Source organism: Leucoraja erinacea, chromosome 1 (assembly GCF_028641065.1).
Source record: "Leucoraja erinacea ecotype New England chromosome 1, Leri_hhj_1, whole genome shotgun sequence".
Taxonomy (NCBI): domain Eukaryota; kingdom Metazoa; phylum Chordata; class Chondrichthyes; order Rajiformes; family Rajidae; genus Leucoraja; species Leucoraja erinaceus.
This window is the reverse complement of record NC_073377.1, coordinates 96,420,205-96,445,039: the sequence shown is the minus strand read 5'-3', so window position 1 is coordinate 96,445,039 and position 24,835 is coordinate 96,420,205. Positions and strand designations below refer to the sequence as shown.

The window sequence follows — 24,835 nt, the reverse complement described above, 5'->3', positions numbered from 1 at the left end:
TCTTAAGGGGTTGGACAGGCTAGATGCAGGAAGATTATTCCCGATGTTGGTGAAGTCTGGCTGGCAAACAGGAAGCAAAGAGTAGGGGTAAACGGGTCCTTTTCACAATGGCAGGCAGTGACTAGTGGCGTACTGCAAGGCTCAGTGCTGGGACCCCAGCTATTTACAATATATATTAATGATCTGGATGAGGGAATTGAAGGCAACATCTCCAAGTTTGCGGATGGCACTAAGCTGGGGGGCAATGTTAGCTGTGAGGAGGATGCTAGGAGACTGCAAGGTGACTTGGATAGGTTGGGTGAGTGGGCAAATGTTTGGCAGATGCAGTATAATGTGGATAAATGTGAGGTTATCCACTTTGGTGGCAAAAACAGGAAAGCAGACTATTATCTAAATGGTGGCCGATTAGGAAAAGGTGAGATGCAACGAGACCTGGGTGTCATGGTACACCAGTCATTGAAAGTAGGCATGCAGGTGCAGCAGGCAGTGAAGAAAGCGAATGGTATGTTAGCTTTCATAGCAAAAGGATTTGAGTATAGGAGCAGGGAGGTTCTACTGCAGTTGTACAGGGTCTTGATGAGACCACACCTGGAGTATTGCGTACAGTTTTAGTCTCCAAATCTGAGGAAGGACATTATTACCATAGAGGGAGTGCAGAGAAGGTTTACCAGACTGATTCCTGGGATGTCAGGACTTTCATATGAAGAAAGACTGGATAGACTCGGCTTATACTCGCTAGAATTTAGGAGATTGAGGGGGGATCTTATAGAAACTAACAAAATTCTTAAGGGTTTGGACAGGCTAGATGCAGGAAGATTGTTCCCAATGTTGGGGAAGTCCAGGACAAGGGGTCACAGCTTAAGGATAAGGGGGAAATTCTTTAAGACCGAGATGAGAAAAACATGTTTCACACAGAGAGTGGTGAATCTCTGGAACTCTCTGCCACAGAGAGTAGTTGTGGGCAGTTCATTGGCTATATTTAAGAGGGAGTTAGATGTGGCCCTTGTGGCTAAAGGGATCAGGGGGCATGGGGAGAAGGCAGGTACGGGATACTGAGTTGAATGATCAGCGATGATCATATTGAATGGTGGTGCAGGCTCGAAGGGCCGAATGGCCTACTCCTGCACCTATTTTCTATGTTCAATGCTGTGCAGAATTGGTTTCATGGGAGTGTGTTTTTCAGACTGGAGCCCTGTGACTAGTGGTGTTCCTCGGGGATCGGCGCTGGGCCCATTGCTGCTTGTGGTTTATGTGAACAATATTGATGAGAAGTTACAAGGCATGATTAGTAAGTTTGCAGATGACTCTAAAGTGTATGGTATAGTAGAATGGTCCCGACCCGAAACATCACCTGTCCATTTCCCCTCACAGATTCTGCCTGACCCACTGAGTTATTCCAAAGATTTGTCTGAATCGTCTTGGGAAACCATTGATGACGGTGCAATGTTCCTGCTTTGATCTGGCCCACAATTGTGTTCAGCCCCTTGTGAATTCAGCATGAGTAGGCTGGGCTTCCAGGCTTGGGACCCGGTAGTTATCCTATTTAAGGGCAGACCGTGCAGTGTTTGTTGCAGCGGCCGCTGAGCAAGATGCCCGCGATACGGCTGCTGGTGTTGTTGGGCTTGTTGGCGGCGGCAGCACAGGGCGACTGGTCTCCCCCGCTTTTCAACCTGAGCCTGGATACGCCGCCCTCCCAACGCTGGGAACCGCTGCTCAACAAATACAGCCCCGCACGTCTGAAGCACGATATGGATCAAGTGGTCCGGTGGGTAAGCAGTTCACGCTCCGCTGGCACAGACAGATCGAACCCTAACTAATACTTAGTTGGAGGGACAAGCGAAATATAATGCTGATAGGTCTAAGGTGTCCCACTTTAGGAGGGCTGATACATTAGGATATGTGCAATGAGTGGTAGCAACATTGGCAATATCGTATCCACAAGGAACGTTGTTGTACAAGTGGAAAAACTCGCTTGAATGCAACATCGCAGCTGGATAAAAGATAGACACAACGTGCCGGAGTAACTCAGTGGGTCGGGCAGCAGATGTGGAGAAAAAGGATGGTGTCATTTCGTTAGAAGGGTCCCGATCCGAACCATCTCTCCAGAAATGCTGCCTGATCCGCTGAGTTACTCCGGCACTTTGTGTCTATCTTTGGTATGAACTAGCATCTGCAGTTATTTGTTTTTACTTAGCACAGCTAGATGTAGTGGTTAGGAAGATGGTGATACAAGAAGCTGCAACTGTTGTCATCTTGGGCAAAACACGAAGCGCTGGAGGAACTCAGAGGGTCAGGCAGCTTCCGTGGAGGGAATGGAGGGGGGACGTTTCCTATTGGGACCCTTCTTCAGACCGATGATGAAGAATGGCCATTCCAAAGGAGGGTCGCGGCCTGAAATGTCGCAGTCCATTGCCTGACCCACCGAGCTCTTACCCACCGACCACTTGATGATTAGATCAGCCTCAAGGTGGGTTGCAACGTGGACTGAATCCTTGCTTTCATTAACCGAGGCTTAGAAGAGTCGCCAGGTTATGGTAAACCGTTCTAAAGCATTGCAGTAAAACCACATTGATCCAACATTCTTGAGACTTCAGTGGCACCCGAACAAGCAGATTTTCCGGAACGGACACAAAACTGCTGGAGTAACTCAGCGAGCCAGGCTGCATGTCCGGAGAACGTGGATAGGTGGTGTTTCGGGTCGGGGGCCCATCTTCAGGATAAGGGTGAAATCTTTTAGGACCGAGATGAGAAAAACATTTTTCACACAGAGAGTGGTGAATCTGTGGAATTCTCTGCCACAGAAGGTAGTTGAGGCCAGTTCTTTGGCTATATTTAAGAGAGAATTAGATGTGGCCCTTGTGACTAAAGGGATCAGGGGGTATGGAGAGAAGGCAGGTACAGGATACTGAGTTGGATGATCAGCCATGATCATATTGAATGGCGGTGCAGGCTCGAAGGGCCGAATGGCCTACTCCTGCACCTATTTTCTATGTTTCCATGTTTCAGAGTCTGAGCCGTGCTACCGGAGAGTACGAGTTTCTGGATGCCTGACCCGCTGAGTTACTCCATCACTTTGTGTCCTTTTGTCTAAACCAGCATCTGCAGTTCCTTAGAAACATAGAAATTAGGTGCAGGAGTAGGCCATTCGGCCCTTCGAGCCTGCACCGCCATTCAATATGATCATGGCTGATCATCCAACTCAGTATCCCGTACCTGCCTTCTCTCCATACCCTCTGATCCCCTTAGCCATAAGGGCCACATCTAACTCCCTCTTAAATATAGCCAATGAACTGGCCCCAAGGAAGACCCTCTGTGGCAGAGGGGAGTTTCCAGAGATTCATAACACTCTCTGTGACCCCGTGTCCTGGACTTCCCTAACATCGGGAACAATCTTCCTGCATCTAGCCTGTCCAACCCCTTAAGAATTTTGTAAGTTTCTATAAGATCCCCTCTCAATCTTCTAAATTCTAGAGAGTATAAACCAAAGTCTATCCTGTCTATGGTCGCTTCATAAGACAGTCCCGGTGGCATGGTGACCCAGGACATCAAGTCTGGTGAACTGGAAAACGGGATTAGTTGGCATGGACAGTGTTGACTGAAGGGCCTGTCTCTGCAGTATGAAGCAATAATGAAAACATAACATACAGAAGAGCCAGGGTGTGCAGGGAGCACAGGCAGAACATGGGGCAGAGGCTGTATGTGTGGGGAACTAGTGCTACTTCCCCAACTCTACCCCCACTCTATATCTCCGTCTCACCACACAGACCAAACTCTCCACCATTGACTACAACTCCCGGGCCATTCCTTCCTCTCCCCGCTCCCATCGGAAGAAGAACCAGAAGCTTAAAAGCGCGCATCAGCAGAATCAGGAATGCATCCTTTCCCCGTGTTATCAGGTTTCTGAATGTCCCTTCCATAAGCTGGGAGGCCGACCGATTCTCCTCTACCTCATGTGTTTAAGAAGGAACTGCAGATGCTGGAGAATCGAAGGTTACACAAAAAAGCTGGAGAAACTCAGCGGGTGCAGCAGCATCTATGGAGCGAAGGAAATAGGCAACGTTTCGGGACGAAACGTTGCCTATTTCCTTCGCTCCATAGATGCTGCTGCACCCGCTGAGTTTCTCCAGCTTTTTTGTGTAACTTCCTCTACTTCATTGTGGCCATTGGACTTTGTCTCTGGAATTCAGCGCTAAAAATGTTGAGAACGACAAGCTCTGCATTACGTTTCTGTCCCGATCTATGTACTTGAGTTTGGTTTACTTCCTAAACCTAATGTTGTTTGTATCGGGCAGTTAGTTGTGCATCGTCGTGGCGAGTTTGTCGGCAGCAAGCATCTTACTGACGCTTACCGGAACGCTCGTAGTTTAATTTAAAATTGTGAAATGAAAGCGAGAAGATAAACTGAGCAGTTGAAGAAGGGTCTCGACCCGAAACGTCACCCATTCCTTCTATCCAGAGATGCTGCCTGTCCTGCTGAGTTACTCCAGCACTTTTGTATCTGTCTTCGGTGTAATCCAGCATCTGCAGTTCCTTCCTACACGAATTGGTATTTACACTAATTAGTGAATTTATTAAAAGGGAACATAAATGTAGCATGAGAATTTGAATAATTTACCTACATCGAAATGAATTCTTCAAGATGGTTAATTCATGGTCAGTATTTTTATGTTAGAAAGGAAGGATGGCGCCACCACATCGCTCTGGCAATGTTTCAGAACCTATTCACATTTATAATCTGTACTACAACGTCCTGCAAGATGCTGATTGCTCTGAATGAGTTCAGAGTTTGTGATCAATCATTTGTAATTGTTCACCATATTCCCCCAACTCCTTGCATCACATCTAAAATACGGGTTTAATTACCTACATGCCAGCCAATAGAAATAAACATTTCCTATTTATTCACTTTTATTGATCATGTTGAACAGTCCCAGAAAGATGGATTGAAAATATTATCATTCCCAGGTGATCATCGCTGTAGTTTATTCTGTCAATATAATATTTTCTGCTTCTAGACTTGTTTAGTAAATTCACACTGCTTCATTTCAATATATGGTCTAAAATGGCACACAAACATTCACCAACTTTAACAAATTCACCATCATCACTTTACTTTTATATTCAGTGCCCTATATCTAAAATTCACAATAAGTATTCACATATTATGACTTGTCACCTGAATCCTGCTTTTAAAGACCAGTGCAACCATAGTTCTTTATCTACTCCTTAACCGTGCTGGAGACTATGGGACCCATTTGTCCGCTTTTCATTTGTTTCATTAAACAGCTCTTGATCCACCTAGTTTAGTTTATTAGTTTTGTTATTGTCACGTGTACCGGGGTGCAGCTGTTGTTGAGTGCTAACCAGTCAATGGAAAGACAATACATGATTATAATCGGGCTAAATTCTATCTATTTTAGTCATAAGTGATAGGAGTAGAATTAGGCCATTCTGCCCATCAAGTTAACCCTGCCATTCAATTATGGCTGGTCTATCTCTCCCTCCTAGCCCCATTCTCCTGCCTTCTCCCCATAGCCTCAGACACCTGTACTAATCAAGAATGTGTCTATCTCTGCCTTAAAAATATCCACTGACTGGGCCTCCACCGTCATCTGTGGCAAAGAATTCCACAGATTCACCACCCACTAAATAAAGAAATTCCTCCTCATCTCCTTCCTAAAAGAATGTCCTTTAAGTCTGAGGATATGACCTCTAGTCCTCGACTCTCCCACATGCACTCTATCCAAGCCTTTCACTATTCTGTATGTTTCAATGAAGTCCTCCCTCATTCTTCTAAACTCCAGCTAGTACAGGCACAGTGCAGACAAACGCTCATCATATGGTAACCTACTCATTATTGTACACCTACCCTGGACCCTCACCAGAGCCAGCACATCCTTCCTCAGATATTGTGCCCAAAATGGCTCACAATATTCCAAATGTGGCCTGACCAGCGCCTTATAGAGTCTGTGCTTTATTTTGTTTTGAAGGCAACATCAACACACTAACGATATAACATTGTGTGTAGACTAATCTACCCCATGCTGTGCACGGTTTATGTGATTAGACCGAAGAAAACCTCTTGTTTCTTGTTATTTTCATAAATAGCATCTAGTGACCAATCTGTTAAGTTTCATTTACTTGAGTTTTCATTTATTAGGCTATTTTAAGAAAAAGAATGAAAATATGCTTAAATTAATTATATACAATTGCATTACAGCACTGTTGCTCCAATGTGGGCGGTTACAATTATTAATATGTTAGCACCTGTGCTGAGCTACATGTTGCCACAGCCCTATGGCGAAGAAATTGAAGGAATATGTAAATTTCTTGGAGTCACCCTCGGAGAAGGACTTCTTATCAATTATGCCTATGAAGCTCTTGGGTATGTGATCTTTGATATGTTAACGTTAAATAAATACAAGAGAATGAAGTGTGTTTAATTGTCATGCATACGTACTGACAACGGAACAGTGATTTTTTTGCTTGCACCAGCATAGCAGGCCTGTATCACAACACACATAGTTAATATATAATAAACATATCCAATCAATTATTTAACTATTTCTCTTTATCTTTTGAGGATAGTCACACAGTTAATATACTGCTATCAAAATAGATCACAGTATAAACATTTAGGCTCAATTTAGTTTGAATAACTTTTTTGTGTTAACATAAAAACACGATACCATTGTTAGATAATATTAATGGCCTGGGATAAAGTATACTGCAATGTAAATGTTAGGAGAAAAGTGTATTATGAACAAGTAGAGTTTTGGGTTGACCTAGATTTCCAATTAGTATTATATTAACACCAGTATTAACCTATTTCGTATAACTGGATTAACAGCAGTGCTCAGGCAATATTGAATTGAACAATTAAACACCTAATACGTTCTCCCCTCATACTTGCATTTTCATGTTTGCAGGAAAATAATTCAGAGTTTTCAAAATAAAATGAGATCTAGAGCACTCTGAATAAAATGGACACTAAGCTTCCCTGGACAACCTGGTGCACATTTTGCTCTCCCGTCCCAGCATTAGTTGGGCTTGTGTCCCACCTTCTATCCAAACATTTAAAGGTCCCAACATCCTTTGATATCTTTTAATAAAACCCATCGCTTTTGATGTGTTTCCGACTAGTCGTCCTCCTATCTCCTTGTGTTCATGTGCTAAGTGTTATTGCACCCCAAAGAAGGGGTTTAGACATCCCACTAGTGATAAGGGCAACCCTTGATGGCTATGGTCTGAGTTCCAAAGGCAACCACCTTAAGTTTGCTCCAAAGAGCATGTCCGTTTGCTCTGAAATTGTCCAGGACTATCAGGTGTCAGGGGTTATGGGGTGAATGCAGGAAAATGGGGTTAGGGGGGAGAAATAGATCAGCCATGATTGAATGGCGGAGTAGACATGATGGGCCAAATGGCCTAATACGACTCCTATCCCTTATGATCATATTGAGCAACATATGCTACACGTCAGTCACTGTGCCCCGTCAATGGTTTCAGCTTGAAGTCTATTTTTGCTGCGACTACTTGGAGATAAGCAAGGGAACGCCCTTCTCCAAACCTGTTAGGCCTGGCTTGGTGGCCCATGCTTGAAATCTCATGCTTTCTCCACCCATATATTGCACTCACCTCCAACTGGGACAGCTGAATAAGGAAGTCAAGTTTCACTTCTAAATATTTCATTTAGTTTAACATTTTCAATGATATGTTGATCATTTAATGTTTTAATACTGTATATATTTATTCTTAACAGATTTAACTGACTTTGAGTCTCTCTTAATATCAGAGACAAAATATTATTGTTAACTTCGTTAAAAACAGTTCTGACAGGTGATGAGGCAAACCTCCGTCTTCTGTCAAACCCTGTCAGAGTTCTGGAGGCAAGGCTTCAACTATGTGTTGCCTGAGGCCTAGTCACCATTGATGACGTGCAACAGTGGCACAGCAGTAGAGCTGCTGCCTTACCATGCCAGAGACACGAGCAGGGCCGGATTTATGCATAAGCTAGACAAGCTTAAGCTTAGGGCCTCAAGATCTAGGGGGGCATCAGGCCACTGCAGAAAGGTGTAGAAAACCTTTGACATGGTCGTATTTTCTGAGTCTTGTCCTTTTAACAGTCAGGTGTGTTGGAGTCGGTGAGCGGCTGCAAGTTTAACAATGTCAGAACCAGCTCCGACTGTGCCCGACTTGCCTGCTTCAGGGAAGAGATCAGGCTCTGGGCGGGGTAAAGGGTGGGTGGGAATGAGCAGCCACCCGCTACGTGGGCAGAATGGTCCTTTCTATAGTTACCTGATGGGGCCGGTTTCTGATGGGGCCGGTTTCCTGCCCACCGGGATCTCCCGCTGACCCTCGCCACTCCACCGCCCTCCAGCAGGCCGCAGTCGTCGCCTTACCTGCAGCCTGGACTCAGCACCGGGCCTGAAGTTTCCACGCTGCAGACTCCAACTCCTCTGAGTTTGACTGCGCTGGGTCCTGATGCTAGTCCCCCCAACTCTGGTAACCTTAGTAGGATACAGTAGAATCTAAACGTGTCACACTGTCACTGTCGGGTAGTCATGGTCCTCTAGTCATGGGGGTGGGGGATTGGGATGGGGAAACCTCACAAATGAAATAGGGCCTCTCTTCATCTAAATCCAGCTCTGGACACGAGTTTGATTCTGACCGCTGGTGCTTTCTGTGCGGAGTTTGTATGTTCTTTCAGTGATCTCATGGGTTTCCTTGGGGTGGTCCGGTTTCCACCCGTATTCCAAAGATGTGCACGCTTGTAGGTTAATTGGCCCGTAAAAATTGCCCCTAGTGTGTGGGATATAGAAGTAGTGTATGGGTGATCGTTAGTCGGTGTGGACCCGGTGGGCTGACATGCATGCATCTCTAAACTAAATTAAATTAAACTAAACTCTCCAGGGTTCCATCAGTGTGTAAGCAACAAGTGTAGCTGCAGGCCCAATTCTATGATGATACAATAAATCCTCACTTTAATGGACCCCTTTATAATGGATTATAGCGGACGTACTGCCTCGGGGACGGACTGCCTCACGAAGGAATGCACCAGGGAGACCTTCTTCACTCATCGCATGGTCCAGTTGAGGCGACTGTTGTTGCAGCTTGCATTATAACCCCCCCCCCCCCCCCCCCCCCCCCCCAGCCCCCCCCCCTCCACCACCTAGGCACCTAGTTTTAAGGTGAAACAACTCAAATTGCTAGTGCAATTTAGCAGATTGAATCAGTTTGAAGAAGGATCCCGATGTCACCTATCTGTGTTCTCCAGAGATGCTGCCTGAAGAAGGGTCTCGATCCAAATGTCATCCATTCTTTCTCTCCAGAGATGCTGCCTTGACCCGCTGAGTTACTCCAGCATTTTGGGTCTATCTTGTTCTGCCTGACCCACTGATTTACTCCAGCAATTTGCGGCTCTTTTGTGCATTAACCATCATCTGCAGTCCTTTGTTTCAATTACATACAATAATCATACCGTACTTGATTATAATGGACAATCAGTAAAAACGGATATGATTTCCCCCGGGCCCGCGATGGTCCGTTATAATGAGGGTTTACTGTACTGATAGATATGGTCATTTAACTGATGCATTACTCGTGTCACTGTTCTCAGAGCTTGCACTAGCATTGTTGTACAAGACTCAAGAGGAATGATTATCCACAGTAGAAATATGGACTTCCCATTCACTGACATTTTAAGGAATGTCACAATTGACATACAATTTGTAAAGAATGGTCAGGTAAGCGACATATTAAAATTACAACATGTGGCACTTAATACAAATAACAAAATAAATGTTTTAAATTGCCAGAATATCTAGATGTTCTGTGTGGCACCTGCACATTCTCCTGTAAGAAGACTTTGAATATTGTATACCCTCATAATAGGGGCTGCGGGAAACCACCCCAACTCTTCTAAATACATGTTTCCAATTTTCCAATGTTCTGAATATTTCTGTGTTCATCAATAGAAAAGTTAGTTTTTTTTTCAAAAATAAGACATTGGGAAATATAGATTTGTTTTCTTCAAACCTAGAAAGTCAAAAGGTGATCTATAAGAGATCACCAAATTGATGAAGTGGGAAATGCTGTTATGACATGGTGGTCTTTGTAAAAGGTAGCAACACAATACAAATGAAAAACACAATCTATTGCAGGTTGGGAGAAAAATGTTCCTTTGTCTGGGACTTTTGCCAAGTTCTTGAATGTGTCCCGCATTAAAACCAGAGCTTCTTGGTATATTTAAAAGGCAATTATTTGGGTTCTTGAGATAGAAAAATATTTGGAGATTAGAAGTCGTCAAGGTTATTCGTCAGATACACATACGAGATGTGCAGTGAAATGAAAAGTTGATATGGTAGAAGGGGGAGCACTGGTTCTGATCTGAGAGTCTGAATGGTATATTTCTATGCTGATACAAATGTAATTGTATGGTTAATGTTTGAGCTGGGCAGTAATGAGGCTTGGTGGATAAAGCTCTTCCCAGCTTTGTCTCGCAAGATGCCCAAGGTCAAAGTTTGAAGAAATATTCCATGTGAAGCTATTCTTGTCCTTTACAAAACATCTTACAAGCTGCTGATAGAGCTTGACATTTCGCTGCCAGACTCCAGTGAATTTGGGAAAACTTTGCCGCTGAAGACCATCAACAACTGAGAACATCCATTGGGTCCCAGAAGAGTTGGGGTGGTTTCCCGCAGCCCCTATTATGAGGGTGTACAAGTCTTCTTACAGGAGAATGTGCAGGTGCCACACAGACTTCCCCAGAGTTCATGATTGTTACCGGGTTCCTAAAGATGTGAGACGGCAGTACTACCTGCCGTGCAGCTAACATGTAGATTAAGCTCATTTTGAATAGCCTTGATGATATTGATAAGCTTCAGTCAGAAAATTGAAATTTTATATGTGTCTGTGTACAAATTTGTGCAGTCTGAGAAAATGAACACTGTCATTTTATTTAATCTGATCAATTGGTGCACAGTGTTGCTCATTGGGTAATCTGTAAAACCCATGGTCATCTCAGGTTTATTTGTTTGGCATGGCTACCACAAAAATATATAGAAATAAAATGCCCTTTTATGTTGTGAAATTACTTTCACTCGAAAATGGTGTATTAACAGTTTCATAGTAGCAGATTGAGATGGAAATAAAGAAATACCAGGACATTGTGAAACCTAATGTTAACATAAATACCATCTCCCGTGATAATCATTTAAACTACAGTATATGAATATATAATGAATAACTACAGTATATGAATATATTCCTTCGTGCTAATGTTCTGTTTGGCTTTTTGGAATAGCTGATTGCTTGTATCCTACAATTTAACGCTGCCCAAGTGATAACTGTGTGCCCAATTTGTTTTATTTATGCTTTCATTCAGATTGTCTACAAAGGAACAACATTCCTTGGTTTTGTAGGTTTATGGACTGGCCAAAAAGCAAACAAGTTTGCAATTACTGGAAATGACAGAGGTTTGTTGAACTTTGTTATGCTTTCTTGATAAACCTACTCATCAAAATTAGTGTCAGCTTCCTTTGATACATTTGTGGTAACTTGTGTAACAAATGGTGTTAACTTTAAAATGTTTTGGAGTTGCACAAGTTACCCCCTCAAATGCTCAATAGATTTCATTCCATTATATTCTCAAGAGACCATCACACTTTGGACAGGTTGTAAGGATTTCTATTAGTTATAACTAATGGCATTACTCAAAATAAAAATGATGGACTATTTCCAGATACTACAAAGTTTGATCAGATAAACACTGAAACATTGAAAGAGAATGTTCTCTCAAGATTTCCCATCATGAATATAAGCAGCTTTGTGGTGGGGGCTAATGTATTATATCTGAATAAACAAGGTCTGTCTATCTACTATTTAAATACTTCATCATTTAAAAATTAGAGTGATCCTCTTTAACTATTTTATTAACATTAGCTGATAGGTAGGTTTTCCCTATATGTTTCCTTATGTCATTGAAACCATCATAAATCATAACGTTAGATTGTAACCCAGGTCAGTGGTCAATGTATAACATTTCATTGCAACTATTCGGCTGACTGAATCATTATTCTAATGTTAATACTGTAATTGTGTGCATAGATCCACTGTAAACAAAGATATACTCTAATTATGGCTTGAAAATCTATAGTTAGATTTATAATAAATCTATACTTCAATGGCCCAGATGGATTTATGTTCTGTGACATTCTGGGAAATTATTAAAGGTTTGAAGAATACAACAATGTCCCGGCACGCAAATTCTGGGTAATTGTTCTTCTGTAAAACCCCATAGTTTGGTGAGCACAAACTGAATCTCCACAATGTAAGAAAATGTGACAGATATGTCCCAATCAGAACAGGGTTTTTTTGAAAAACTTTGACAGTGGATGGAAGCAAATAAGAACCTTCACTATCCAACAAATGACCAGGATTCTGCTCGGCATCCAAACAAGTTTTATTCATATATTTCTAGTCCTAATAATCCTTTAGGAGACTATGTGTTTTTCAAAGTAGAGTCACACATACATGTTGTGGAAGCCCTAAAAGCAGGATCTCTTTGCAATGCACATGGGTTGCCATATGCAGAAGGTAATTTTTACATTTTGTTATGTAATTTTGCAGCAATATTTTTATTTAAATCGTAATTCAGGGGAACCACATAGTTTGAGTTAATAAACATTATTTTCTTTATTTTTTTATTTTTTTCCATTCTGATGTTTATTGTTGAGACCATGCTAGGTTTTGTATAATTGTGTCCAGTTGATTGGCAAATGCAACAAAAAACGCCTATGCTCCCCAAGCTGTTTAGGTCCAATGTGCTCAGCCTGTTCCCATAACTCCTTATTTCTTGATCTTTGATTTACTTTTCCTTAGATTTGTATTCTGTGATGTAATTTGTACTGTATCCTCCCAATTCAAAATCATTTCAGCAATGTTGATCTGTATTTAGTAATCTATTGTAGTCTTACTTAAGTTTACTTACTAATGAATTCACCATGCATGCCGCCATTTCTCTTCTGTACCTCTTTGCTTAGAAGTACTTGGTAATTCCATTTCTTTATGAAGCATAATATACACAAAATATAAAACTTACAATGATTTAGTAATTTCTGGAGCTTGATTTAGTCATTTCTACAAAATGTAGTAATTTTGCAATTAATTTAATGGAGCTTTAATTTTGTTAGTTTAGTTTAGAGATGCAACGCGGAAACAGGCCTTCAGCCCACCGAGTCCGCACGGACCAGCGATCCCTGCACACTACCGCTATCCTACACACACTAGGGACACTAGGGACAATTTACAATTTTACCAAGGCAATTAACCTACAAACCTGTACGTTTTTGTAGTGTGGGAGGAAACCCACGCAAGTCATGGGGAGAACGTACAAACTCCGTACCGACTGCACCCGTAGTCAGGATTGAACCCAGTTCTCTGGCACTGTAAGACAGCAACTCTATCGCTGCGCCACCGTGCTGTGCCGCTGTGCCAAAATTATCAACAAATTATTAAGTGTTTTAACCAGAATTTTATGCAGAATTATATTGATGTATCCTGATCTACAAGATACCAGTTGATTTAGTTAAATGCTGATTGAGATACTGCTTTGCTTGTCTTCAGAACTAGGTGTCCAGAATAGAATATAGAACAGTATAGTGCAGGAACAGGCTCGTCAGCCCACCATGTCTGCAACGACTATGCTTCCAATCTAATCGTGTTTGCTTTTGCTACTTGCCAGTATTTCATGATGCACAGTCTGGCTGAATTTTCAAACAAGTCTCTGTTTACGTGAAATCTAGAGTCATTGTCGAATAAATTAATTTAGAGGGAAATTAAAGGAAAAAAAGAAAAATTACAGACTTGGCAGGTTTGCTTCAAGAGACTTTATTGCATGATATCATGGAGAGATGGCAGCAGTAAACTACCCACCACTCTGACCACAAGTTCTCAGACCACAGCAGAATTAGCTGACAGTTATACTGTGCAGAGACAAACTTTTGTTTACTTTTGTTAGATACTTTTCTACGAAAATCAACTACATAGTACCAATTATTTCATTTCATTTAATGTTTTATTCAAGCTCAATATCATTGGTGGAACATTGCAATTGCTGTACTTTTAAAGCATTATCCTTCTCCAAGCTGGCTGATTAGAGATGTAAGTAATTTTGTTGCTCTTTGAACATACCTTTTACGTATCTGGCAAAGAGTCATCACACTTTAGTATCATTTGTAATCAAGTGAGAGGACAAACAGGGTCTTAGTTTAACATTTCACCTGAAAGGTGGTACCATGGAGATAAGAAGAGGCCAGGACAAAGCAGGACCTGCAACTGATGACCAAGGAAGAGTGGAGCCCATAATGGCCCGTTATTTGCTGGAGAAGGGGTGATTATGGAAGGATACACAAATGCGAACAGTGGAACTGATTGAAATGAGAGAAATCAATATTCTTACTGTAGGGTTGTAAGCTGCCCAAGCGAAATATGAGATGCCATTCTCCAACTTGCATGTGGCCTCACTCTGTCAATAGAGAAAGGTCAGTATGGGTATAGGATGGTGAGTTAAAAAGTTTGGTTACTGGGGAATCATGTAGGCCAAGGTATACTGAGCATACGTGTTCAATGGAACGGCCGCCCAGTCTATGCTTGGTCTCGCTGATATAAAGGAGTCCACACCGGATATAGTAGATGAGGTTGGAGGAGTTGCAAGTCAACCTCTGCCTAACCAGAAAGGATTGTTGGGGACCCTGGTTGGAGTCGGGGGAGGAGATATAAGGACATTTTTTGGCAGAGTAGACTTGATAGGCCGAATGGCCTAATACTGCTCCTATCACTTATGAGATGTAAAGCTAGAATGGGTAGAGAGAAGATACACGAGGATGTTGCCAGGACTCGAGGGTATGAGCTACAGGAAGATGTTGAGCAGGCTGGGACTCTATTCCTTGTAGCGCAAAGCATGAGGGGTGATCTTACAGAGGAGCTTAAAATCATGATAGGAATAGATCGGGTAAAGGTACAGAGTCTCTTGCCCAGAGTAAGGAAATCGAGTACCAGAGGATATAGGCTTAAGGTGAAGGGGAATAGATATAATAGCAAATTAATTGGTAACTTTTCCACACGAATGGGCAGTGGGTGCATGGAATGATCTACCAGAGGAGATAGTTGAGGCAGGGACTATTGTAATGTTTAGAAATATTTAGACGGGTACATGGATAGGACAGGTTTGGAGAGATAAGGACCAAATGCAAGCAGGTGGGACATGTTGGTCAGTGTGGGTAAGTTCCACGCTGTTTGACTCTGTGACTCTATGACTCTATGAATAATAACAAAGAGTTTATGTTTCTTGTTTGTTCAGACTCTCGCACAAGCTGCGGACTTCCAAGAAGCTTTGGAGATGTTGGCGTACACTCCGATCACTTCAAATGTGTACTTCATTTTAAGTGGGGTGAAACCAGATGAAGGCACCATTATTACAAGAAACATCAAAGGTCCTGCTAACATCTGGCCTTTGATGTCTTCCAAAGGAGAGTAAGTGACCAATACAAACAAAACATGCCGAGATAGTCCGCAGGTCAAGTCGTGTGTGTGGAGAAAGACAAAATACAAAGAACATCCAGAGAATCCTCTTCCTGCATGGTTTAGAGAGCACAGCTTAAGGTGCAAGGAGCAAAGTTTAAAGGAGATGTGTGGATGAACTTTTTTACAGAGGGTTGTAAACACCTGGAATACACTGCCAGGGACAATTGTTGAGGCTGAGACGACAGCGGCATTCAAGAGACTTTGGACAGGGTTAAGGAGATGCTGGGAATGGAGGGATATAGATTATTTGCAGGGAGTTTAGAGTTTTTCGTGTCATTATGCTCAGAGCAGACATTGTGAGCCACAGAGGTTACACAAAAAAGCTGGAGAAACTCAGCGGGTGCAGCAGCATCTATGGATCCTGTTTGGGTTAGTTTTTATTTTAGTTTAGAGATACAGCGCGGAAACAGGCCCTTCAGGGCACCGAGTCCGCACCGACCAGAAATCCCCGCACACTAATGCTACCCCACACGTACTCGTTACAATTAACTTACAAACCTGGACGTCTTTGGAGTGTTGGGGGATACCACAGATCCCGGAGAAAACCCACGTAGGTCACCGGGAGAACGTACAAACTCCGTATAGATTGCACCCGTGATCAGGATCAAACCCAGGTCGCTGGTGCTGTACGGCATACCACCATGCCATCTTGTTCCTGTGCTGTACTCTTTTTTAATAAGTATTGATAAAGAACCACCAGCAAGATGTAATATTTTGGCCTGGAATAGCTTCTGAAAGTATGTGTTGATTCTTGCCAAGAAATCCCTTCACAAGACTCTACAATAAACAGGACCCGTAAAATTCAAATTGAGCAGAACCCACTGCAATTTCACACACATCTCTATGTGTCAGTAAACCTACCTGTAACTTCAGCTCCTGACCCTTTTCACAATGACATTTGGACAGGTGCATGGATATGATAGATTTAGACGGATATGGGGCCAAACATGGGCAGGCGGGACCAGTATAGATGGGGCATCTTAAGTCATATGGTCATAAGTGATAGGAGCAGAATTAGACCATTCGGCCCATCAACTCTACTCTGCCATTCAATCATGGCTGATTTATCTCTCCCTCCTAACCCCATTCTCCTGCCTTCTCCCCATAACCCCTGACACCCGTACAAATCCAGAATCTATTTATCTCTGCTTTAAAAAATTGACTTGGCTTCCACAGCCTTCTGTGGCAAAGAATTCCACAGATTCACCACCGGACTAGGCCAAAGGGCCTGTTTCCATGCCGTTTGACTCTATGACTTTAGGTATGTTTGTATGTACGTAGGTATGTATGTATGTATGACTCAATGATCTGAAAAAAAGTTCTTATTCACACTCTGTGCCACCCAATTTTACTGCTCTTGTTTGCCATATCACTCTGCTGTTTGAAGTACCACCAATCAAATTTTTGCTCTGTAAGATCTCCAGGGGCTTCAGATACTGTCACATGCGCTCCTCTTTGGTTCTGCCATTGTAAGTCATGATCACAGTCAGATCAGTTTTCTTAGCTCAGGGTCATGCCAGGCTGCTTCTGATCTCTCCTGCCATCCCAATGTCACTGCTCACTGCTGCATTTGTAGCTACCCCAGGCTGTTCATGCAAGGAGCCAAAGTTCCAGTTGTTCCTTATGAAGCTTAAGTTTGAAGGTTCAAATAAGGAGAATTTAATGATCAAATTCTGTCTCCCAGCAGGTTAACAGAAATGTAGCTTTGAGTTTTGAAAGATTGAACGATCCAACGGGGTAACAAGCTCTTCGATTCACACTAGTTCCAGTTCCAGGTTATCCCACTTTATCATCCACTTCCTGCACACCGGGTGCAATTTACAGAGGCCAATTCACCTACAAACCCGCACCCGCACAAGAAAAACAGAGCACCTGGGGGAAATCCACTTGGACATAGGGAGAACAGGCATGCAAACTCCACACAGACAGCATGTGAGGTCAGGATCCAGCCTGGGTCTCTGGAGCTGTGAGTCAGCAGCTCTAACCACTGCAACATTGTATTGCCCACTGTTTTCATTCACCTAATCCTGAATGCATCTCACAGTGAAATGATGCTTGCTCCTCCCTCACACAGGTGGTACAGAGTGCAGACAAACTACGACCACTGGAAAGCTCCACCTCCATGGGATGACCGAAGGTGACCATTCCTGTGCCTTTAAACTTACGAAACATTTCAACATTATTTCTCATGCCAGTTTTGATTTAACGTGTTGTGTTGTTTTCTTAAGAACACCCACCATCCATGCTCTCGAAAATACAACACAAAAGAACATCAGTCTCGATACAATGTTCAAGGTGAGTGCCTGTGGAATCTAATTATTTCATCAGTTCCCCTCAACTAACCCTCTGCTCCATCTGTCACAACTTATCCTCACCCGTAACGACTCTTTTAACTCCATTCTATTCAAGTCAAAGGTGTAGCGAGCCATGTGTATTGACATGCGCCTCAGCTAGATCTGCCTCTTTGTTGGTTACATGGAACAGAGAGACATAGAGTCTTCCAGCGTGGAAACGGGTCCTTTGGCCCAACCTGCCCACACCAACCAGCACTAGTCCCACCTACTTGCATTTGGCACATATCCCTCTAAACCCATCCTATCCATGAACCTGCCTATGTTACACTTACACAGATGGTACAGAGTGCAAACAAAAAACCATGACCCAAGGTGAACTGTGCCTTTAAACTTATGAAACATTACGTGTCATTTTTCTTTTAAAATGTGTTGTTTTCTTAAGAACACCACAGATACACTGAGTCTCTTGCCCAGAGCAGGGGAATCGAGGTGAAGGTGGAAATATATAATAGGAAACTAAATGGTAACGCAGCCAGGTTGGACTAGTGTAGATAGGTCATGCTGGTCGGTGTGGGCAAGTTGGGCCGATGGGTCTGTTTCCACGCTCTATGGCACTATGACTAATTCAACGGGCCTGGCAACATCTCTGGATGAGATTGTTAGTCGATGTTTTATGATGGGACTCTTCTTCAGAGTTATTCAGATGCAGCCTGATTTGCTGATTTACTCCAGCACGTAGTGTTCAAAGTAAGATTCCACCGTTCCTGTCTCGCCATTTCAGGGAAGTCTTTCGTGATAGGTTATTGACATGAAACATTGATGTTGCCTGACCTGCTGAGCAATTCTAGCAGTTTATGTTTTCAGTTTAGTTTGCAATCACCTGCAGATAATTTTTCTTTCTGTTTTCCATTCTTTTCCTTACATGATATCTTCCTGCCCCTAGTATAATATTATTAATATGCTTATGCTTACTCACTTCTTATTTATCAGTTCTGAAGAATCTATATGTAAACCTTACTGTAACTTGGTTCATTTAGAGATGATGCCTTATTCTTTGTGTAAGGTTTTCAGCATCTTCAACATTTAATTTTAATTTTAAATGTAACTAGACCAGGTGCAGACCCGTTGGGTCTGTTCCCCCAATGCAGGTTCGCGCGGGGGGGGTGGGTGGCATGCGGCGTCACACACACTAACCACCCCCACACACACACTAACCACCCCCACACACACACTAACTACCCCCCTTTATATTATATTAATATTATTAATTTGCTCCTTTTACCCCATGAGAGCCCTATCCACTGACGCGTAGTCCCCAACTCGCAAGCACGTCTGGGGAGGGGGAAGGGTGAGGGCAGAGACACAATGGGGAGAGACAGAGAGAGAGGCAGAGACAGAAGGGCAGAGAGAGAAAGAGCGAGACACGTAGGGAGAGATAGGCAGATGGGAAAGAGACAAAGAGTGAGAGATAGAGAGACAGGGAGAAAGAAAGAAGAGAGAGAGATGGAGAGAGAGAGGGGGGGGAGGGGAGGGGGAGGTGGAGGGGAGGGGGGGGGGGGAGGAAGGGTAGGGGGAGAAGGAGTGAGGGGGAGAGGGGGAGAGGGGAGGGGGAGAGAGAGAGAGGGGGGAGGAGGAGGGAGAGAGGGGGTAAGAGGAGGGGGGAAGGGGTGTGGAGAGGTGGGGAGGGTGGGAGAGGGGGAGGTAGGGGAGGGGGGGGAGAGAGGAGGGAGGGGGGAGAGGAGAGGAGGGGAGAAGGAGTGGATTTCTGAACTCATGTTAAGTCCCTACCGAAATTGTGAAAATCTTCGCGTTTTTGCGTCTGGTTTTCGATAAGAGACGTTTCATAGCAAAATAACAGACAGACACACACACACACACACACACACACACACACACAGATACACACACACACACACACCACACACACACAGACAGGAATAGATACTAGACCAAGTGGGGAGTTGGGTCCTAGCATCACACAGGAGGGGGGTCACACAACGAATGGAGAGGGGGTACCAATTCCAATATTGAGGAGAGTGGGGGGGGGGGGATTTCTGTTGCGCTAGTACTATTTGTTATTTGATTTCTGAACACACCCTCCACCACACCACACACACTACTCACACACAGAACACACAAACTCTTCGCACACACACACACACACACACTCATTTTCGAGGACATAACGTTTCATATGCAAATTCACTCACACACACACACACACACACACACACACACACACACACACACACACACACACACACACACACACACACACACACACACACACACACACACACACACACACACACACACACACACACACACACACACACACACACACACACACACACACACACACACACACACACACAGTTTTAATAGATACTAGACCAAGTGGGACCCGTTGGGTCCTAGCATCACACGGGAGGGCTGGTCACACAACGCAATATTCCACCTCTCCACCAATTCCAATATTGCTGGCCAGTGGGGGGGGGGGGGAGGTAAGCTGCGCTAGTTTGTACTAGTTCATACACAGACTCTCTCTCTCACACACACACACACACACACACACACACCCACCGACACACCCACACACACACACTCACACACACACACAGATCACTCACACACACTCACCCAATACTAAAATGGCAATTCACTCACACACACACACACACACACACACACACACACACACACACACACACACACACACACACACACACACACACACACACACACACACACACACACACACACACACACACACTCACACACACACACACACACACACACACACACACACACACACACACACACACACACACACACACACACACACAAACACACACACACACTCATTCACTCACACACACTCACCCAATACTAAAATGGCAAGTAACCTCAGAACGTGTTGAATATACAGTGTGTAAAACAAATGTTTAAAGCCTCCTGTAGAGGCTGCTGGTGCTGAAGCAAAAACATGCTTTAAATATCATCCAACAAACACACTCACCATAGACAGAGCAGTCAGCTCTCTTGAATTATTCAACGCCGCCTGCTTTCGTCACCATCTCGCTTCTTGCCACGAACCGGAAATTACGCACTCAGCACCAGCATGCCGCTAACCGGAAATTACGTAATCGGCGCCATCTTGCAACTAAGCGAAAATCATAGCGCCAATTTTGAAATTAAACACAGTCCTGATCTAATAAAATGTTTATTCATGCTTTATCCATCCGAAAACTGTTGCAAGCAAGCCCTTTAAAAACAAAGCCAATTGGACAAAAATATTTTGCAAGCCAACAAAACACGTTTGCTGAAAGCCCTGTAAAAAAGCCAACCCAATTGGGCAAAAACATTTTGTAAGCCAACAAAACACATTTGCTGAAAGCCCTTTAAAAAGCCAACCCAATTGGGCAAACACTTTGCAAACAACAAACACATTTGCTGAAAACCACATCCCGGGGACTCACCGTGGAGTAGACGTGCGTTCAGTATTATTCGCAGCTCAGAGAGCTGTGACCCTCTTGCTTCCATCGTCTGGCAGAGACTGAGTGAGCCACGGCACCTCCTGGTTTTATAGTCCCTCCCTCCTGCCGCCAGCGGGGGCAGCAGAGAGAATGGCGAATTTTTAAAAAACATTAATATCTCTCTGATTTTTCATCGATGGGAAAAATCCTCTGGTCCAGCCTGGCAGAGGGGGGTTCTGAGCAAGGTGGCCAAAAATGACGGCCATAAGTGGTGGCGTTCTCTCGTAAATCACATCACAGTAGTCAAAAGCGGTCGACATCTTGGTTTTTAGTAATATAGATATGATATTATATGATTTTATGTTTTCTAATGGCGGCATTTTTTAATTGTAGATTCTTTCTACCAGACCCATGTTAAATAGGTGAGTATTCTCTTTAAACCCCCTTGGAAAATGTTGAAAGAGATTTTTTTGCTCCGTTACCTGTATATTTGACAATTACACTTTCCTGATTCTCTTGACTCCTGAGATGCTGATGAGTGATGTTTGGAACATTGCAACAAACTAGAGCCACACCAACCCCTCCCCCTGCCTCTAACCTTCTAACCTTCAGCGTAGATACCTTTATCATAAAATAGGGATGTGGCATTGTGTCATTGCCTGATTTTCTTAGCTGTTTTATAAAGCTCCATAAACTATGACTTTCATAAAAAGACCTGTGTAGCATTGTATTAGAGTGATCATCTTGCTAGACCACTTTCCCTCTCCAGTGTGGTCTTTCCACATTACATCACAGTCCACCACTGCTGCTTTGGTCCATTCTGTACGGAGACTATTTAATTTAACCTGCAGAAAATCTTTTCTGAAGTTCCCAACAAACAGATCTTCAAGATTGTATGAACTTGCTATCATATAACAATTAGAACACTATCATACAACTTCACAATTGAAGGTTTGACCAGTGATTGAAAAATATGCTGGTTATTGTTTAGTTTAGTTTAGAGATACAGCTCAGAAACAGGCCCTTCATCCCACTGGGTCTGTGCTGACCAGCGATCCCCGCACATCAACACTATCCTACACACACTGGAAACAATTTACAATTTTACCAAAGCCAAACCTGTAAGTCTTTGGAGTGTGGGAGGAAACTGGAGCACCCGGAGAAAACTCACGGGGAGATCGTACAAACTCCATACAGACACCACCTGTAGTCAGGATTGGACCTTGGGTCCATGGCACTGTAAGGCAGCAACTCTACTGTTTCGTCACCATGCCGTCCATCTGTTGTGTCTGTTCTAGATTGTACTTATTTAGTACGGGCATAAAAGATGAAATCACTGGTAATGTTTTCAAAAACGTCACATGTATTCCAGGATCACGGTTTATACAACATTGATGTGCGCTGCAGAGCCCTATGAATACAGAACAGTGATTCGCTCACCACTTCCAATGGTAGAATACATTATTGGTAGGAAAAGTTGAGATCTAATTTTATTATGCATTTTCTTACTAGCTATATTTTATTTTTATTTTTTTAATTATTATTATTTTTTAAATTTAAGATTGTAATTTAAAAAAAAAAATTTTAGTTGCTATTGCTATTGGTTTATTCAATAAAATTGGTTCAGTCACACTGGTTCAGGAACCCCAACAGTTTTGAACATATTGCATATGAGAGTATGAATTCAATGCATGTGAACAGAGCACCCAGAATAATTTGCATGTGACCCTTTCCACCATAAATCTCAAATTGTGGAGTACAGAGGCAAACTATATTTTAAATCGTAATCTTCCTGTTGTGATTAATGAGCAGAAGTCATTGAACAAGAAAAAATTATACTGCTGCGCTGAAGTGGAAGAGAAAGCTTTCAAGGAATATCAAGATGCTCTTTATTAAACTTTCTGCGTAACGCGACTTTCTTTTATAGATGCGGCACGTATTTCATATTGGTGCAGTTTGGATTACAGTGCTCAACTCCAAATGTTTTACACAGCTTTTCATTTGAAAAATCAACCCACCTGCTCACATCTAGTTAAGACATTTTTATGTACTTTCTTCAATATAAATTAAACATTCAAAAATAACATGGTTTTTTGGGGCTAATTAACAGATGTTTACAGAGGTAGATTTGGAATAACAAAAATGATCGCAGCTAGGTCATTGACAGCATTTCACAGAATTAACAAAGCCAAATCAGCTGGAAGATACGGAATTTCTATGAACAATTTTATTAAATCTGAATGTGTAAAGAATGTTTGAATAAAGGAAGTTGGGTCCCGCAATATCCACAGGGAGATGTAGGTAACAAGTTTCAGGTCATAAGACTACCAAGGCCTGAAACCACCAAGTTTGAGAGGGCAAATAAAATGTAAATGTTGTTTTTTTAAATATCTATATTTTTCTAGGTGATTTGCAAGAAATGATTTACAAGAATGCTACAATGACATAGTTATCGATCGTTATTATCAGGATATGAAGATACTGGACATGAACGTATAGAGACTCGTCACTCTAATTTGTCAAAACTCTTTCTCAACCAATGTCGGGTCGACGTACCGGTTCATTTTATGAAATTTGCCCATTTGATAATTGTTGAAAAGGTATCTGTCTAAAATAATAAAGATGAGTTTAAAAGAATATCTTCAAGGCACAGAGGTTGGTGAAGTTACATGCATTTCACATGGATGCAGTTGGGGTAGGTAAAGTGCTGAAATCCAAACGGATAGAATTTCAGTGTGCATGAAGGAACTGCAGACACTGGTTTCAACCGAAGATAGACACAAAAAAACTGGATCGACTCCTTCTCTCCAGAGATGCTGCCTGTCCCGCTGAGTTACTCCAGCTTTTTGTGTCTATCTTCGATAGAATTTCAGAACAGCATGCCTGGAGAGTTCAAGGATGGTGGAAAGATAAGAAGAAACATGGAGGAAGGTTTCTGCAGCAGTTGAGCCTGAGGTTGGGGGCAGAGAAAAGGCTCTTGCAGCTGCAGATTCAATTCCAGTAACAAATATTAATTTCCTGAACAATTTGTAAATATGTTTTGAAATTAGTCTGAAAGATTATAGACAAGTTTAAAAATTGCAGTGTTATAATGGGCAGGCATTATATGTATCAGCAAAAATGTATCCCACTGATGAAAATCATGTAATTATGTTTTCTTTTCCCTTTCATAAGTATGTGCCTGATTTTATATTTTTCTGATGATGCTTAATAAACATTTTCTCAAGCATTTGACTGAAGTTCAATAAATGACATTCCTTTATTTTACAAAAGATCTTTGAATTTTTTCATTGCAGATGTTTTTTTCCTGGTAAAATTAGGCAATTAGAAAGCTGATTTTGAAATCAAGCCCTGGTGAGTTGTCCAAACAACTGACCATTACCTCTGCAGTCGTGTGACAAAACAACCAATTGTAAATCTGAGAGGTCAGCATATGCAGAAGTTCTACTTCTTGTGAAACATTTGATCTCAAAAGGAATTTCA

At 42.6% G+C, this 24,835-nt stretch overlaps 1 protein-coding gene across 1 annotated transcript; it reads left to right on the top strand.

Moving 5' to 3' along the window:
• Positions 1-1,001: 1,001 nt before the first annotated feature.
• LOC129699792 (N-acylethanolamine-hydrolyzing acid amidase-like) lies at positions 1,002-24,581 on the top strand. Its single transcript, XM_055639885.1, has 11 exons — positions 1,002-1,765; positions 6,221-6,385; positions 9,617-9,743; positions 11,384-11,474; positions 14,084-14,160; positions 15,359-15,531; positions 17,657-17,719; positions 17,811-17,877; positions 21,746-21,774; positions 22,725-22,819; positions 23,758-24,581. Exons 1-11 carry the CDS (start codon positions 1,590-1,592, stop codon positions 23,799-23,801), a joined length of 1,107 nt encoding a protein of 368 aa, XP_055495860.1. The 5' UTR covers positions 1,002-1,589; the 3' UTR covers positions 23,802-24,581.
• The last annotated feature ends 254 nt before the right edge of the window (positions 24,582-24,835 follow it).